The sequence below is a fragment of the Elephas maximus genome, chromosome 24 (genome assembly GCF_024166365.1).
Source record: "Elephas maximus indicus isolate mEleMax1 chromosome 24, mEleMax1 primary haplotype, whole genome shotgun sequence".
In the NCBI taxonomy this organism is placed as follows: Eukaryota; Metazoa; Chordata; class Mammalia; order Proboscidea; family Elephantidae; genus Elephas; species Elephas maximus.
In genome coordinates this window covers 32,894,790-32,911,451 of record NC_064842.1, presented here as the reverse complement: position 1 = coordinate 32,911,451, position 16,662 = coordinate 32,894,790, and the positions used below count along the sequence as shown (strand labels likewise).

The 16,662-nt window shown below is 46.5% G+C and overlaps 1 protein-coding gene across 3 annotated transcripts in view; it reads left to right on the top strand.

Annotated features, from left to right (window-relative positions):
- DISC1 (DISC1 scaffold protein) overlaps positions 1-16,662 on the top strand; it is a 417,270-nt gene that overhangs the window by 56,472 nt on the left and 344,136 nt on the right. For all 3 annotated transcript variants that reach the window (XM_049868319.1, XM_049868320.1, XM_049868321.1), the window contains exon 2: positions 10,678-11,651. In XM_049868319.1, coding sequence (XP_049724276.1) covers positions 10,678-11,651 — 974 coding nt within the window. The remainder of the gene's footprint in view (positions 1-10,677; positions 11,652-16,662) is intronic.

Below are 16,662 nucleotides of genomic sequence, written 5' to 3'. Positions count from 1 at the left end.
TTCAGTCGGTCTGGCATGTGGGCTGGCTATGGGATTTTTTAAAAAAGATTCCCAGGTGATTCTAATGTGCAGCCAAGTTTGGGAAGCGCTGCCCCCAAGTCAGTGTTTCCACTGAAGAGCTAAAGCTGAGACAATGAGTGGGAAGTGTCCATGCTTTCAAAGGAGGGCACTGGCACACCTGTGTGCATGTCGTGTGACAGCTGTCACATGCCGGACGCCTCCAGGGATCTAACGTTGTTTCTTTAGGTCACCTCTGGGTTCTTTCCCAAGCTCTCTTCTTCACCCTTTGGTAATGTCACCTTCTCTTCTGGCTTTAACTACCACTTACACACCCATCTGATTCCAATCCCTCATCTCCAGCGCAGAGCCCTTGCCTCGGCCAGCCCTCCACATCTCAGTGCCCTGGACCTGCCCACAGCCTCCTGGTTCACCCCGAGTCCTGCCCAGGCTGGACTTTTTCCAGCTGGCTGAACTTGACACTGCCTTTCACACCTCTGTTCCTGTGTGCTTGCAGCTCTCCTACCTGCTGGTTTGGCCTCTATGGCTTCATCCTTTAGGTTCACTCAAGACTCACCTCTTCCATAAGGCCTGTGCTGAGACAGAGTCCTCACACCCTGGTTTGCATCTATTCACTTACATACCCACCTTCTCCATGGACTGCAGGCTCATTGAAGGCAGGGGCCTTGTCCTGTAAAAGTTATCATAAAATATTTCATGGTTACAACAATTGTGTTTATAACTATGTATTTATAATTATACACAAATTTTTCATGTACTCTTTCAGAATGATAATATAATAAACACTTGTGTAACCACCACGCAGTTTAGGAAATGGAACATTACCCTTGAATTACTGTATAATTATCGTATTTTTTAGATGTACTGTTTGAGAATATTGTACTAAGCACCTGTGTAAACACTACACGGCTTAAGAAATGGAATATTACCCTTGAGAACCCTTCCTCCCCACCTCTTAAAACCGGTGTATGTGTGTTTATTATTCTTTTGCTTTTCTCTGTACTTTTTGCCCCTATCTGTCTTCTGTGTTCCAAGTTGAACAATCTTGCCAGTGTCTTTGACTCAGGCTGACATTGTAGCTGGTCAAATTGCAATCCCATGTGGGATTTATCCCTTCCAACTTCGAGGCTGTTAGTACCAAGTGGTGTCTACAGCCCCAGTCCTGTGAGGCTGAGATCTTGTACTTGCTTGAATCGAGAGGCTTATGGGAAAATAGAGACAGGGAGTTTGTTTTCCGTGGAGCTCCTGACAGCCGGAAGGACCTTGCTCTGTGAACCTGCCAGCGTCTGTACCTGCACCCCCTTCAGCTCTGAGCATCCCTGAAATGTGAAAGCAGGGCACAGTGGTTCTTGCTCCAAGCGCAGCTTGTGAGTCATCAGACTCGTAAAATAACCGCCTTTCAAAGGGATGGTTAGTATCAGTTTGTGAATGTGAGATGTCAGCAAGCCGAATGCAAATCTGTGGCCATTGCTTTAGTGATCTGCTAGGTGGGCAGCTTTGAATGGAATAGGAAGGACTGCTTAGCTTGTATAATTCTCTCTCTATGTGTACATATACATACACATACTACACAGTCTGTATATATGTGTGTATATGTACATGCCTCCATTTGCATTTTTGTGTATTACATATAAACACACACATACAATTTTCTTCAAGCACATAATGACCTGTTGAACATGTAGTTCTTGGGTGGTGCAAACGGTTAATGTACTTTGCTGTTAATCGAAAGGTTCGGTGTACACCTAGAGGTGCCTCAGAAGAAAGGCCTGGTGATCTTCTGAAAAACAGCTGTTGAAAACCCTGTGGTTTTCAACCTCTGACACACATGAGGTTGCCATTAGTTGAAATCGAATCAACAGGAACTGTTTTTTTTGGTGTGTATAAAAGTGAGAGATGACAAGTAAAGAGAAAGGCACTGCATACTAAATATGTTTCTAAAAAATCTAGGCACCCGGGTAACTGGTTGGGGCCCTGGTGGGGTGGCACAGTGCTTAAGAGCTGGGCTGCTAACCAAAAGGCCAGTAGTTCGAATTCACCAGCCACTCCTTGGAAACCCTATGGGGCAGTTCTAATCTGTCCTATAGGGTTGCTAAGAGTTGGAATAGAGGGCAACGGGTTTTTTGGGTAATTAGTCAGGATGACTTAGGAAGAGGGTTCTTTGTAGAGATACTAGTTGAGAATATCACTTATTTGGTCCCAAAGTACTAGTGTCCCTCAGTATTGCCTGAGGCGGGGGTGGGAAAAATGGTGCTGTCTATGCATTGCCAGCCGAGAGATCTGGGGTCCGTGTGATGTGTTGAACGGAGTATGGCGTAGGTGTCAGCAGGCTCACTGACACGCTGGCTAGTGACCTCGGATGAGTTGCCTGACCTCTGTGAGCTTCCTCTTGCCCCATGTCTGTAAAAAACCTGGAAAACTGTGCTTGCTATAGGCTTACTTTTTCTCCGTTTTCATTCTCCGTTCAGCAGCCTCCTAACTGGTTTCCCTGGCCCTCTCTTGCTCCTATCCAGTTTGTTCTCCAAAGAAATCTCTTAAAGTGCAAATCTGATCATAACGCTCCCCAGAGTAAACCCCCTGAGATGCTCCCCATCTCTCTCTGGATAAATATCAAGCTTTAATCGGCCTAGAGGCTCTGCAGGCCTTGCCCCTTTCTCCTTCCTTTCTCAGCTCTTCCCCTGGAACGTCTGTTCTTCTCACTCATCCATCAGATCCCCAATCAAATGCCACTCCCAGGGACCTGCTAACAAAGCCAGGTCCCCCTGTCATCTGTGGCTTGGCACCATGAACCTTTCCTTTATCACCCCCATCAGTGTTCATCTACGTGGTTGTTTGATGACTCTCTGTGCCCCCTCAAAGTGGTGAGCTCAGAAGGGCCAGAATCACCTGCATTTGCTCTGTGCTTTCTCTAGTATTGTGTTAGTTTGGTTCCTGTGAACAGCGTGCCAGAGATGGGATTAGAAATGCGAGAGGTTTATGGGGGCTAGAAAGCAGGAATAGGGAGGGAGAGCCTTCAACAGGAAAGGAGAGGGGAAGTGGTAGGACTGGGGAGGAGGCTCACAGTAAGGGGCAGTTCTAAAAAAAATTTTAACTAGGCTGCTGGGGAGTCATCGAGCAAAAGTTGCATGTTGCATTGCCCCATATTCTGAGGAATGGGCCTGCCCAGTACCCCGCTGTGCCCAGTGCTTGGTCTGCAGAATGAATCTGTACCAGTACCCTGCTGTGCTGCTCTGTGCTTGGTCTGCAGAATGGACCTGTACCAGCACCCTGCTGTGGTGCTCTGTGCTTGGTCTGCAGAATGGACCTGTACCAGCCTGTGCCCAGTGCTTGGTCTGCAGAATGGACCTGTACCAGCCTGTGCCCAGTGCTTGGTCTGCAGAATGGACCTGTACCAGCACCCTGCTGTGCTCTGTGCGTGGTCCACAGAATGGGCTTGCACCAGTAAATGGGCCTGTGCTTAGTGCTTGGCCCGAGGAATAGGCCTGTCCACTACCCCACTGTGCTTGGTGCTTGGCCTATGGAATGGGCCTGGCTCAGTACCCCACTGTGCTTGGTGCTTGGGCCACGGAATGAGCCTGCACCAGTTCCCCACTTGGCTCGTTGGGTGATTTCTGAGAGGCGCAGGTGAGACTGTCAACCAGCAGGAGGTCTGAGCAGCGTATTGTCACAGATGCCCTGGTACGTCATGGGGTTTGGCGTTTAGCCTCGCTCAATACATGTTGAATGAAATAATGAGTAAATGAGTGAATGAGTGAGCATAGTCCACTCTGGAATTTGCTTTATGAATAGTAAACTTTAGTGTAAGAAAAAGATATCAGACCCGCTAACAAAATAAATCATTTTTAAAGGCATTTTTTTCACAGTTAATAATATTTACATTTCCCACTTCGTTAGTGTAGTTCCTTTCTAATTGTTGCTAGTTTTTATTATGTTTTAATTCATAGGGAAAATAAATGGAAACATAAGGAAAGAGTAGGGGAAGTAAATTTCAAACTGATATCTATCCCCAAATGTCATAAATTATAACATTGTGAATGTGACTATAGCAAAGTCACAGTCACAGGTTCTGAGGCTTAGTACTCAAATATCTCATTTTGGGGGACACAATTCAACCTATAACCATAGGTGTATTTAAAAACATGGACAATGGTTGGCAGATTTGCTATTTTTGTTTCTCGTATTTCTGTGCTGCATTATTAATAGGAGAGTTGTAGGGTCAGGCCTATGAACACGACCCTGACTTTCCATAGTGCTTCTGTGTTCAAGCTGAGCAAATCACAAAATCTGTCTTTAAATGTCTTCTGGGTGGGGGCTGATAAGGTGTGGCATTCATGTTTGTTGAAAGGCAATGTCTACATTTTTGTCTCTGGTAGAGATTAAACATTTATTTGGGATAGCCCCCACTTCTCTCTTATCCAGTGCAGCACTGTTCTTCCCATTGCGCACGAGGTGGAGTTTTGGGTGGCAATAAATTGGGGAGTAATCTGGAGCTCATGGCGTCTTCTCCTTGACAAAGGGCAAAGATCCGTCAGATTAACCAACTGAGCCCACCAGGTTGGCTCCGTTGATGTAATTTCAGAGTGGATTCTTCTTCCTTTATGATTTAAGGAGCCCTGGGTGGTACAGTGATTAAGAGCTTGGCTGCTAACCAAAAGGTCAGCAGTTCAAATCCACCAGCTGCTCCTTGGAAACCTTGTGGGGTGGTTCTGCTCTGCCTTATAGGGTCGCTGTGAGTCAGACTCGATGGCAACAGGTTTTTTGGTGGCACAGTGAGTAAAGCACTTGGCTGCTTACTAAAAGGTTGGCAGTTTGAAGCCACCAGGTACTCTGCAAGAGAAAGATGTGGCAGTCTGCTTCCATAAAGATTTACAGCCTTGGGAACCCTGTGGGACAGTTGTACTCTGTCCTACAGGATCGCTATGAGTCGGAATCAACTCGAGACAGTGGGTTTGGGTCTTCTGTGATTGAAGTATCCCATTCCATTCTAACATATTTTTTGTACGCATGACATAGAGCCCCTGCAACTTGGGGGCAAGACTGGCATCTTTTTCCAGTGTACCTTCTAGCACAGCATCTTGTGTTTAGTAAGAAATTTTCTTTATTGAAATGTACTGCACGGTTAAAATTATCACATTATAAAGGTTGATTTATTCCACATAAGGACTGGCTGTTATCTGGCAAACAAGCTTTGCTCAATAGATGCTTATTACAGTGACCCGAAGGCGCTTCAGAATCCTCAAGCACCTGCTGAATTATTGAAGAAAGATGAACTTGTGCTCAGCAGAGTTTTTGTGCTTAGTATATGTCATTGGATTCTGACTCTTTGAAAACAAATTAAGCTACGTGGATGTATGGTTTTTTGTGATTCTGAATCTCCAGTTAACCTGAACATCTTATAAACATCTTGTGCCTCAACCAGGACAAATAGAATTAAGTTTCCTTCCATACAAAGAATATATTCATTTATGCTTCCACTATACTTAAGTCATGTTTTATGTCTTTATATGCTTGTTTTTTCACTACTATATGTGTTATATGTGTACCCAGTAGCAGTGTCCAAGTTCCTTTATTTACCCTGCAGGTGACAGACATTCCTTCCCTACCAAGCCTTTGTCAAGACCTTCATTGTACTTATCATTGAGTTATAGGGCAGCCAACCATCTTGTGAAGCCCACACAAGCATTTTGGGTAGATTTTAACTTTGGGTCTTGGTTTCAAGATCTTCCAAGTAGATTCATGAGTCTCATGTTTTTTTAAATTGTATTTTTTTAAAAATTTAATATTTCAAAATAAATATTATCTGGCCAGTGTGTATTTGAATTCCTTCTCTGTATGAAACACCATCTTAGGTTCTTTGGGAGGTCTAAGAACCCAAGGAGTTTATACGTAGCAGAAGTTGGGAACATTCAGATACATCGAAGAATTAATACTAACCATGCTAAGTAGTAATAATAAATGGGGAAAAGAGAAATGTGGACATTTGGTTCCATTTGAGCGGAAGGAGGGAAGCCCTGTGAACTGGGTGGACAGGAAAGGTAGCTGTTGGGGAGGGGGTTGGGAGCTGAAGCATGGGAAGGACTCGGGTGGAGGGAGGAGAGCATTAGAGGCAAGGCAGACAGGATTCTTTCCTGCTTGGCTGATTAATATCCATTTCCCCTGATTTTCCCCATAACCAGGTAGACAGGTATGTCTGAGCCCTCTCTCTACCTGTCCTGTAGCTAGAGGCCTTTGGCATCTGGGTCTAGTCTAAGCTCCCTCACTCTGCTTCTCTGAACCTCAGAGCTCCCTGGACGGGACAAGAGGTGGGGTGGGGAAAGTGTACAAACAGGGACCAGCAGCTGGTCTGCAGTGTGCACAGGAAGGAGATGTCTGTGCCACCCTCCCTGGAGCCTGTCCTGGAGTGGGAGGCCACGAGGAACACACATGCTGCTCTGCTTAGGGGTCCCCTCACCCTCCTCATCCCTTCCAGGCCAGGTAGGCAGAACGAAGCCACCGCTCCACCCAGAGGAGAAGGGCACAGGTTGTTTCCCAGACAGATTTTCAAAGCCAGCCTGTATTTTACAGGCCTTACTACCCGCTTGCCAAGCTCTTCTTCCTGCCTTCTCGAAATCTCTGTTCCCTGGGGGCTGATTTCAGTTAGGTGTTCAGGAAGAATCTTCTCTCTAAGCTCTGAACGAATCATAACACTTTCTTGGCTTCAAAGCAAGATGGTGGGCTTTTTTTTTTTTTCAATTCTAAATCTCTTCTTTTTTTCTTTTTTAAACAGGCTTTATATTTTAGAGTAGTTATAGGTTTACAGAGAAATTGTACAGAAAGTACAGAGAGTTCCTATAGAGGGCTCTGTCCTCTGCACCCAGTTTCTCCTGTTATTAACATCTTGCATTCCTGTGGTACATTTGTTATAACCGATGAGCAAATATTAATATGTAATTATTAACTGAAGCCCAGAGTTTACATTAGGGTTCACTGTTTATGTTGTAAAGTCCTATGGGTTTTGACAAATGCATAATGTCATGTGTCTACCATTACAGTATCCTACAGAGTAATTCTGCCTTAAAAAGTTCCTGAAAATGCCCTGTGCTCCACCTCTTCATTCCCCCCACCCCAAACACCTAAAGCCTCGTAACCACTGACCTTTACTTTTGCCTTTTCCAGAATGTCATAGAGTTAGAATCATACAGTATGTAGCCTTTTCAGACTGGCTTCTTTCATCTAACAACATGCAGTAAAGTTTCGTCCATGTCTTTTCGTGGCTCGATAGCTCATTTCTTTATATCGCCGAATAATATTCCATCTTATGGATATACCACAGTTTGTTTACCCATTCACCTATTGAAGGATATCGTGGTTGTTTCCAGTTGTTGGCAATGATGAATAAGGCTGCTGTAAATATTTGTGTGCAAGTTTTCTTGTGGACATAGGTTTACAACTCATTTGGGTAAATACCTAGGAGCAGAATTGCTGGAGCTTAGGTTTAACTTTGTGTCTTGCAAAGTGGCTGTGCCATTTTGAATTCCCACATTCTTGCTTTTTGAGCAAATCTAGGAGGTAGCATTTCAGGTAACATATATAAGTGATAATATATTTCTGGTCAGGGATGTCTTAAGCTTCTTCAAAAAGTAGAGAAAGGGAGGCCTCTGGGCCTCTGGTTATGGGGAACTGGGGGTCTCCCTAAAGCCTAAAGGTTTCAGGACAATCCTGGATCAGTCCAGAAGTGCTGTCCAGATCCTAGCCCTGTCAGCTCCTCTCTTCCACCCTCTGCCCTCTCCTGGGCTCCTGGGGGTTAGAGTTAATAGTGTGGCAGCCGCTGCATCTTGGTCCACCTTCTGGGAGGCATATTGGATGGCTGAGTGCTCAGAGGAGGTGTGGAGCTGGGTTGTCTGTATGTGTGGACCCTCTGTCCCCTCCTGCTCCCCACATTTGATAAACGCTCTGCTTAGGTCTGGTCTTCACAGCTTGTTGCTCCTGCAGCGCTTAGGAACATGTTGCCAGCAGGGAACTGCTTTGTGCAACGAGGCCCAGCTCATGGGGATTTTGGGGTCTTGGTTTTAGAAAAGGGTACTCAGGCCGAAGTGCTTGCAGGCATGTGAAAAGAAATTACAAATTATTTTGTACTTAGCATTGTTCTTTTAACTTCTGAAGGGTCATTTGTGTGACTAATAGTTTGATAAATAATAGTTAAACGTCTTTTTATTAAGCCAAAAACAATATAGCTGTAATTGAACTCATTTTTCAAGATATGGAATTATTGAATTGTTTTCCTTTGGTAATTGAAGCCAGAATTTAGTGTTCTCTGCACTTCCTTTTGGATTCATGGTTCTTTAGAAAATATTTTGCTAGTTTTATAAGGGTTGTGAGAGCTGTCCTCTCCTAAGTCTCGCTCTCCTGACTTCTGAGCTCTACAGCTCTCCTCCCCCCGCCACCCCCGGCCCCCATGGCTCTCCCTACTGGCTGGGTCCTGAATGCTGCAAGGGAGCATTGTGTTCCCAAATGATGGGATAACAACAACAACAAAAAAACCCAAACCCATTTCTGTTGAGTCAATTCTGACTCATAGCAACCCTATAGGACAGAGTAGAACTGCCCTATAGGGTTTACAAGGAGCAGCAGGTAGATTCGAACTGCCGAAGTTTTGATTAGCAGCTTGAGCTCTTAACCACTGATGAGATACCGGACAAAAAGGACAGAGACGTTGTGCTGGATCAGAGAGCATAGCAACCCTGTTTGGCCCCCTAATGATTCCTTCTGTACATTTTCATCATATTCAATCCACTGCTCACTCCTTTCCATGGCCTCTGTCACGAAGAAAAAAGGAATCTTTCTTGTTTTCCCGTCTCTTTATTACCCCAGTGAATGGACTCAGAGGCAAAAGGAAGAGAAAGCGTGCGCTTTGGCATCAGAAAGGCTGGTCATCTACTCTCTGGGGGCTCTGGGCAAATTAAAGGTTCCTGAGCTTTAATTTTATTAATTTTGAAGTGGGAATGGTACCCATCTCCTACGGTTGTTGTTAGGTGTCTCCCTCCCCCGCTCTATCCTGACTTCCTCTTCCGGTTTGCGGACTGCCCTTGCCTCCATTCCTCCGTTCACAGCCAGCTTCTGGAAAGTGTGTACACTGGGAGTGTTAGCCCTTTCTGGGTCCCAGCTGTCTGCATGCCCTGGTTGGCAGAGAGCAGGTCCCTGGGTGACTATGTCTTGGGCTATCTTGTCCTCAAATGTTCAAAGTCAGGGAACAGGTGGTATGTGCTGTAATACTTGTCCCTCCAGAAAGTGAAAACCGTGTCCTTCCTGGGGACTTGTGTGTGCCACAGTCATGACGCACTGGGATGTTCAGTGCTGGCCCTTTCTGTTTAACCATGACCAAGGTTCCAGGAATGTACGTTGTGGGGGCAGAAGGAGGGTGTCTGGGCATGAAGCGAAGCTTTCTTCCATGTCTTGTCAAAGGCTGTGGTATAACCACAGCTGTGTTCAGTGCTTCCTATCTTACTTTTATACCTTCCATCATGTTTGTGACTCAGCAGGGCCCTGCAGTAAGAGCACTGTGCAGACTAGTTGAGTCAGGAGACTTTGGCATTGGTTTTGGCTCCGCTGCTTGTGGGGGTTTCTGGGAAGTCAACTTTTCTGAGCCTCAGTTTCTTTAACTATACTAGTTTTAATTCCTGATCTGGTTGATTCATATGGTTTTGATCCAGAGGAAATAAAATTAATATAGGGAAAATGCTTTATGAATAGTAAGGCACTCTGTAATATAAAAATAATAAGTCACACTTTATAACATTTATTATAAGTGCCAGGCACTGTTCTATGCTGTCTATGCATAGTAACTTATTTACTTTAATTCTCACAACCATCTGTGAAAGAGGCACTGCCCATAGTTCCATCTTGCTGATACAGAAACTAAGGCACAGAGAGGTTAAGTAACTTGCTGAAGGTCACACAGCTAGCAACTGGCACAGCCAGGGTTTGAACCAGGCAATGTGGTGCCAGCTCTGTGCTCTCAGCTGCACCTCATTGCCTCTGTAAGGTGTCACCATTTGCCATTGTTCCTACTTCTATTCCATAGCCAGGGGTGTAGCTCAGCCAGTGGTTTGGAGAACATGTCAGGCAGGGGCCCCTTAATCGACTGTGAGATGAATCCACAGGCAGAAACTGTGGAGCTGTGATCACAGCCCCCACCAGTTCTTTGGGGTCCACAGAATGAGTCAGGCACTCAGGGACGTGGGCAGCTTGGGTAATTCAAACTCCCGGATTGCTCAAGGAGTAGCTACGATTGAGGAGCACACTGGCTTTCCGGTCTCAAAAGAATGTGTTTTCCTGGCTCCCTCTGGGACGAAAGGGCTGACAAGCAGGAAAAGGCAAAGGACAGAATGTTGGTGGGCTTGGGAGGGGCAGCTGAGGTAGAGGTTGTGGCTGAAGTGTTGGCATAACTCAGTGTGGCCAGCTGCTCTGCTAAATGGAAGTGCCGAGATGCTGTGTTTATTTCTACCTGTTTGGGCAAGCACAGGGCTCATCAGAATTGTCATACTGGGTGTCCCCATGGTCACCGAGCTGATGGACATGCTGAAGCCCCTGACCTCCTGACTTAGAGATGTCCTCCAAATGCAGTCCAGCCAAGCCAGTGAGGTGTGAGTGTTCACTGTGCCCTTTTCTCTATTTTCCTAGGCAGCCAGAATTCCGTTCCACCTGCAGTGTCTTTTCTGAAGAAGCGGCTGGCAAGGAGGCCAGGCTACATGAGAGCTGCAGCCGGGCCTCAGATTGGATTTCTCACCCCTGCAGTGGGCACACCGCTCCATGCCCAGGGCGCAGTGTGCAATGAGGAGCACCTCCACTCTGGGTCCAGGGCCAGGCTCCACAGCCTCGACTCAAGCCAGGGGCGAGGCCTCTCCCTGGGGAGCCTGACCGTGTCTTCAGGGGGCCACACAGGTCTAGCTCTGAGCCCTGGGAGGGGATCCTCCTGGTGTTTTGGGATTCAGTCCAGAGCAGGCCCCACTCTGCCTGACAGGCTTATCAGGCCCTATAGCCCTGGGCACATGGGGTGCCAGCAAGAGTTTTCACCCATGGACAGTCCTGAGGTCCCGGGCCTGGCCCATGAGAAGGCCTGTGATGAAGGAGCAAGGGGCACCCGGCCACAGGGGGACAGCAACAGCTGTAGCCAGGGAAGTGGCTCCCCAGCCTCCTCAGCCCCTCTTGTCTGTCCTGATGCCTTTATCTCGAGCTTCAGCTTCATCAGGCTCTCCCTCGGCTCTGCGGGGGAACGCGGGGAAGCAGAAGGCTGCCTGCCACCCAGGGAGGCCGAGTATCCTCACCAGAGCCCCACGGAGGTGAGCACGAAAGCTACCAGAACGGACAGGCCTGAGGAGGACCCGGGGCTTCTCTCCCAGCCGCTGCATCCCAAAGCTACTCAGGGCCTGGAGGACTGTGCCTGGGCCACAGGGAGCAACTCCAGGCCAGGGAGGGAGACCCTTGCCTCGCTGGACGGGGACTCTGCCCTGTCTTGTTCCTTGGCCTCCTTTGTGGCTGGCCCCTCTCGTTCCGAGGGCAGCATCTTGGGGCATGCTTACAGCTGGGACACCCTGCTCAGGAAGTATGAGCCTGTCCTGCACGACTGCCTGCGGAGCCACAGGAAGCAACTCAAGGTCAGTGTCCCCTTGGCCTCTGGGGCCCCAGGTCTGTCAGAAATTCAGACCAGGAACTGGGCAAAGGGCAGGAAATGACGGGGTGCTGAGGTGGCCTGACTTCCCTCCTGGAAGCTGAGCAGCTCCTTTTGTGGCCAGCTGCAGAAAAAATGGTCCTGTGCTTCCGTTTCTTCTCTCTTAGTTTGAGCACAGATCTGTTTTCATTTTATGCTCTTGGTCACTTAGATGCTCAGGTTTTTTCTGTTAGGCTGTAGGCCCCTCTGCAGTCCCTGGCCTAGGTGATACATGGTCAGCTCCACTTAGATCTGCTTTGGAACAGGGAATTGGGGGCTGGGTGCTGGGTGCAGGGGAGACTGAGCTGGCTGATGTTTGGAAGAGGGTAAACGAAAAAAACCAAACCCCTTGCCGTCGAGTCGATTCTGATTTATAGAGACCCTATAGGACGGAGTAGAACTACTTCATAGGGTTTCCAAGGAGTGGCTGGTGGATTTGAACCGCCAACCTTTCAGTTAGTAGCCAAATGCTTTACCACTGCCCCACCAGGGCTGGATATGAAATAAGGATGCCCTGCATTGGGGAACACTCTAACCTTTGTCTATACTCTCCTCGGTATTCCCTCTTGTTGCTGCGGAAGTCCTTCAGATAGAGTCAGGATGCTTGGTGTCCTCTCTGACCCTCAGTTTCCTTATTTAGAAAATGGAGATAACGATACCTCATAGGGTTGTTCTGAGGCTCAAATGAGCATGTAGGTGCTTTGGAAGTTAGAAAGAACTGTATAAATATAAGCTCTGGCATTATAGTGTTGTTTTCCACCCAGTTGTCTGAGAGGTCAGAGGAGCTGGGAGTAGGCAAGGTGGTTCCAAACTAAAAAGTTCCCACAATAACCCAGGTAGAAAGACTTTGTGGGTCACCTGTTGGGCTGTGGGGCATATCCTATTGAAAGATAGCATTTTACTCCGGGAGTGTGTGTGCATGTATGTGTGAGTTGTGTGTGTGCTCTGTGTGTGTGTGCATGTATGTCTCTATCTGTGTGTGTGAATTGTATGTGCTATGTATGTGTGTGTGTGGGATCTGTGTGAGTGTATGTATGTATATGTGTGAGTTTTGTGTGTGCTATATATGTGGTGTGCATATGTGTAATGTGTGTGTACATTTGTATGTGTGTGTATGTGGAGTGTGTGTAAGTGTGAGTGTGGTTTGTGTATGTGTGTGTGCTGTGTGGTTACTTGTATGTGTGTGTGGTATGTTTGGTGTGTAATCTGTGGTGTATGTCTGTGCTATGTGTGAGGTGTGTGAACTATGTGTATGTGTGATGTGTGTATGCTGCTTGTATGTGTGTGTGAGTGTGTATATGTGTGTGTGTGCACGCACATATAGGTGTAAGTGGACATGTTGGGCAGGAAAGTAGAATACCCACTTATCAAGTATTTAGTAGAAGTATCTGAAAATGTGAAAGTTTATGTTAATTTCCGGAAATCCCATCTCATTCACTTTCCATTCTTTACCTGTGACCTGATATTCTTTGCCCCTCCCTACGTGCCCTGTTCCAGCCTTCAGGACCTCAGTCTGGCCATCTGATTTATCACTCAGGGGGAGAATGAAGCCAGGGTAGAGAGTAAGATGTGTGAAATCCTTGCATTAAACATGTGCAAACTTGATCTCATTATCTTTCCATGTACTAGAATGCCTCATTCTTGATAAATATTTGCTGATTTGACTTTCATAGAATCCATCCAGTTCCTCTGGCCAGAAGCCCCAGTCATCTTCAACACTGCTCCCTCCCCTCCTCCCTGCATCTCATCAGCTTCTCAGTCCTTTCGGTTCTGCTGCTAATGTGCCCCACTGTCTGCCCTAGTTCAAGTCCTCCTTATCTTTCACCTGGGTTTTGCAAGAGATTCTTGGCACATTCACCTTCCTCCAGTTTCTCTCCTCTCCAATTCACCTCCCAGGTGGCCAGCAGCGTTATCTTCCTGAAACACAGGTTAGATAGTGTCATCCCTTGGCTTAAATGCTTTGGTGGCTCGTTGCTGCTCCATCCAGCACAACATCTGACAACCAAGACCTTTCTCAATCTGCCCCCAGCCTGCCTGTAGCACCTTCTCTCCTGCCTGCTCCAACCCTCTGGGGCTGCATGCCAGTTTCTGTAGAAGCCAGGGGAAGAAAGGCCCAAGCCCCAGGGCCTTTGTGCATGTCTTTCCCCAGCCTGCAGTGACCTTACCATACTTCTACCTGGTTATTCCTCCTCATCCCTGTTGGTGTAGCTACAATGCCGTTTTCTCACGAGATATTTCCCACCCCCTCTAGACCAAATAAGGAGCCTTGGTGGCACAGTAATTAAATGCTCAGCTGTTAACAGAAAGGTCAGCAGTTCAAACTCACCAGCCGCTCCGTAGGAGACAGATGCGGTAGCCAACTTCCATAAAGATTTACAGCCTTGGAAACCCTATGGGGCAGTTCTACTCTGTCCTATGGGGTTACTATGAGTTGCAATCGACTCGATGGAAACAGGTTATTTATTTATTTATTTTTGGTTTCTAGACCAAATGCGTCCCTCCTTCCATTTTGTTCCCATAGCCCTTTGGACGTGCCCTATTATAATACTCATCACATTTCATAAAGATTTGTGGGTCCCATAGCCCCATAATTGTAGGAATCCCCTCTTTGTCATTTTTGGATCCTGGTGCCTAGTGTACTTCCTGGCCCTCAGCAGGTACTTGATTAATAATTCTTTTAGTGAAAAAATGAACCTTGTTAAGATGGGCCACAGACCTGTAGTTGGCAGATTTTGGGGTTGAGTGCACAAGTGGTAAGAAGAGAACCTGAGCCCTAGACACACAAAGGACAAACAGCACTGAGTGGAGGTTTGTGTGATTATATTTTTCCAACTCTAAGTGTCAGTTTTCGACACTTGATTTCAGAGCCCTTTAAAAGAAAAATCTTGGCAACATACCTTCATTTCTCCATCTCAGAAATCTGAGTTTTGGCTCAAGTCAGGCGAAGGTTAGAGTTCTGTTCTAATTACTAGCTTCTCTCCCTCCTGAGTAACCTCACAAAACAGAGACTTGCTTTGGCAGTCCTTCTGCCAATTGTTTCTTCCTTTCTCTCAATTCCTCTTACCAGAGTAGGTCCCATCATTTCTGAGAACAAAGCCTGAGCAGACAGGCATCTTTGGGGCCCAGAAGTGCCAGGAATTCACCGTGCCAGCTCTCTGATATTTCCGGGGGCTGTGGTTATGGAAAGCCATCTTGACTCACCTTTTGGATTTCATTTACATTTGGTTTGAAAAAGAAACAGAGCCAACCCTGAATCCCTTCCTTACCCCTTATTTGTTCAAATGCAGCTTGCTTTTAAAAATGGATAATTGGTTATAGACCACTAGGAAGTTACTCTCGGGGGTTAAAGGAGCCCTTTCAACCTGCAGGAAGAGGGGCAGGGTTGCTGCTGGTGTGGGGTTTGTGTGGTTGGTATATGACTGTGCACGCATTTCCCACCTCCCAGAGTTCTAGCTGTCAGTCCTGCCACACAGGCACCGCGGGCGGCGTGTGCCATCCCACAGAGCCCTGAGGCTGGGGCCAGTGTGACCACCTGGATGGTAGCTTGAGTTCCCTGCCCAGCTGTGTGCTGTTAGGACATTTGCTTCATCCTTCTGTGCCTCTTGTTCCTCATTAAAAAAAAAAATGGAGACAGCAACAGTTCCTACCTCATTAGATTGTTGTGAGGATTAAACGTATTAATGGACATAATGGGCTTCAGTGTCTGGCACAAAGTGAGTACCCAGAATATCCCCAGTATTATCATTAGATAAATAACTCAGATTAAGAGAGTGTAAGTAAAAGAAAAATAAGTTCTGCCCTCTCCCCACAGAAGGAGCCCTGATGGTTAAGCATTTGGCTGCTAATGGAAAGGTCAGCAGTTCAAACCTACCAGGTGCTCCTAGGGAGAAAGATGTGGCAGTCTGCTTCCGTAAAGACTTAGAGCCTTGAAAACTCTATAGGGCAGTTCTACTCTGACATATAGGGTCACTGTGGGTTGAAATTGATGGCAGTGGGTTTGGTTTTCTGGTTTTTTCCCACAGTTCACATTAAACTTGTATTTTGTCTCAAATGTTAGGTTCTAGACAGTTTATCTGGAGTTTAAGTATCTTTGTCTATGATAATGGACCATCTGAACAAGAGAAAACATGATCACAGGCTTCAATTATTGGAATGTCTGTCCTGTGGAAGAGGAATGCACTGTATTCAGTGTAGTGCAAGTGACAGAAAGAACGGTAGGAAGACAGAATTTGTTCCAATATGAGAAGGAAACTCCTGACAGCTGAGTCCGTGAAGGGGCAGGCTGTGTGGGGCTGTCCTGATTTTCCACCGTGTCCACACAGAGGCCTCAGGCTGCTTATCAGGGCTACTAGTGAGGCCTGTAAGGGTGAGGAGGAGCCCTTCAAAAGCGTCCTTCCAAAGACTGGGATTCTGCTGTTCTGTGGCCTTTTAAAGATTGTATTCTAATTTCTTAACCTCCTTTGCCTGCTACTTAAATAGAAATGCAAATCTCAGGAATTTAGTATTTATCTCCTTTTATGATTTGTGTATTTTATGCTTTTACATATTCAACTCGTTTTACAATATGTGTATTTTACAAGTAACTACTTAGGGACAGTGCCAGGGGTTGGGTCGGGGTGAGAAGTCTGAGATAAAAGGAAATGCTAACTAGGTGTGGAGATGAGGGAAGTGGGGAGGGCCCACCTCAGGTTGTGGAAGCTGGAGAAGAAGGAAAGACATTGCCTGTCATTGGATAGAAAATGCCCATCTGAGCTTGTGCTTCCAGCAAAGATGGACATTCAGACATGCCCCAGGGTAGTCAATTAAGGGCCTTACAAGGAAAAGTGGAGGGGGGAGAAGGGTGGGGTGAGCATTGGCTCTAAAGGAATTTTTCTTTGACCTTTTCTGTAGCTCTTTTGCTTCATTTAGCTCTATTAAGTGTTTAATATTATCACAATTTGAACGTGGTGATGGTAATG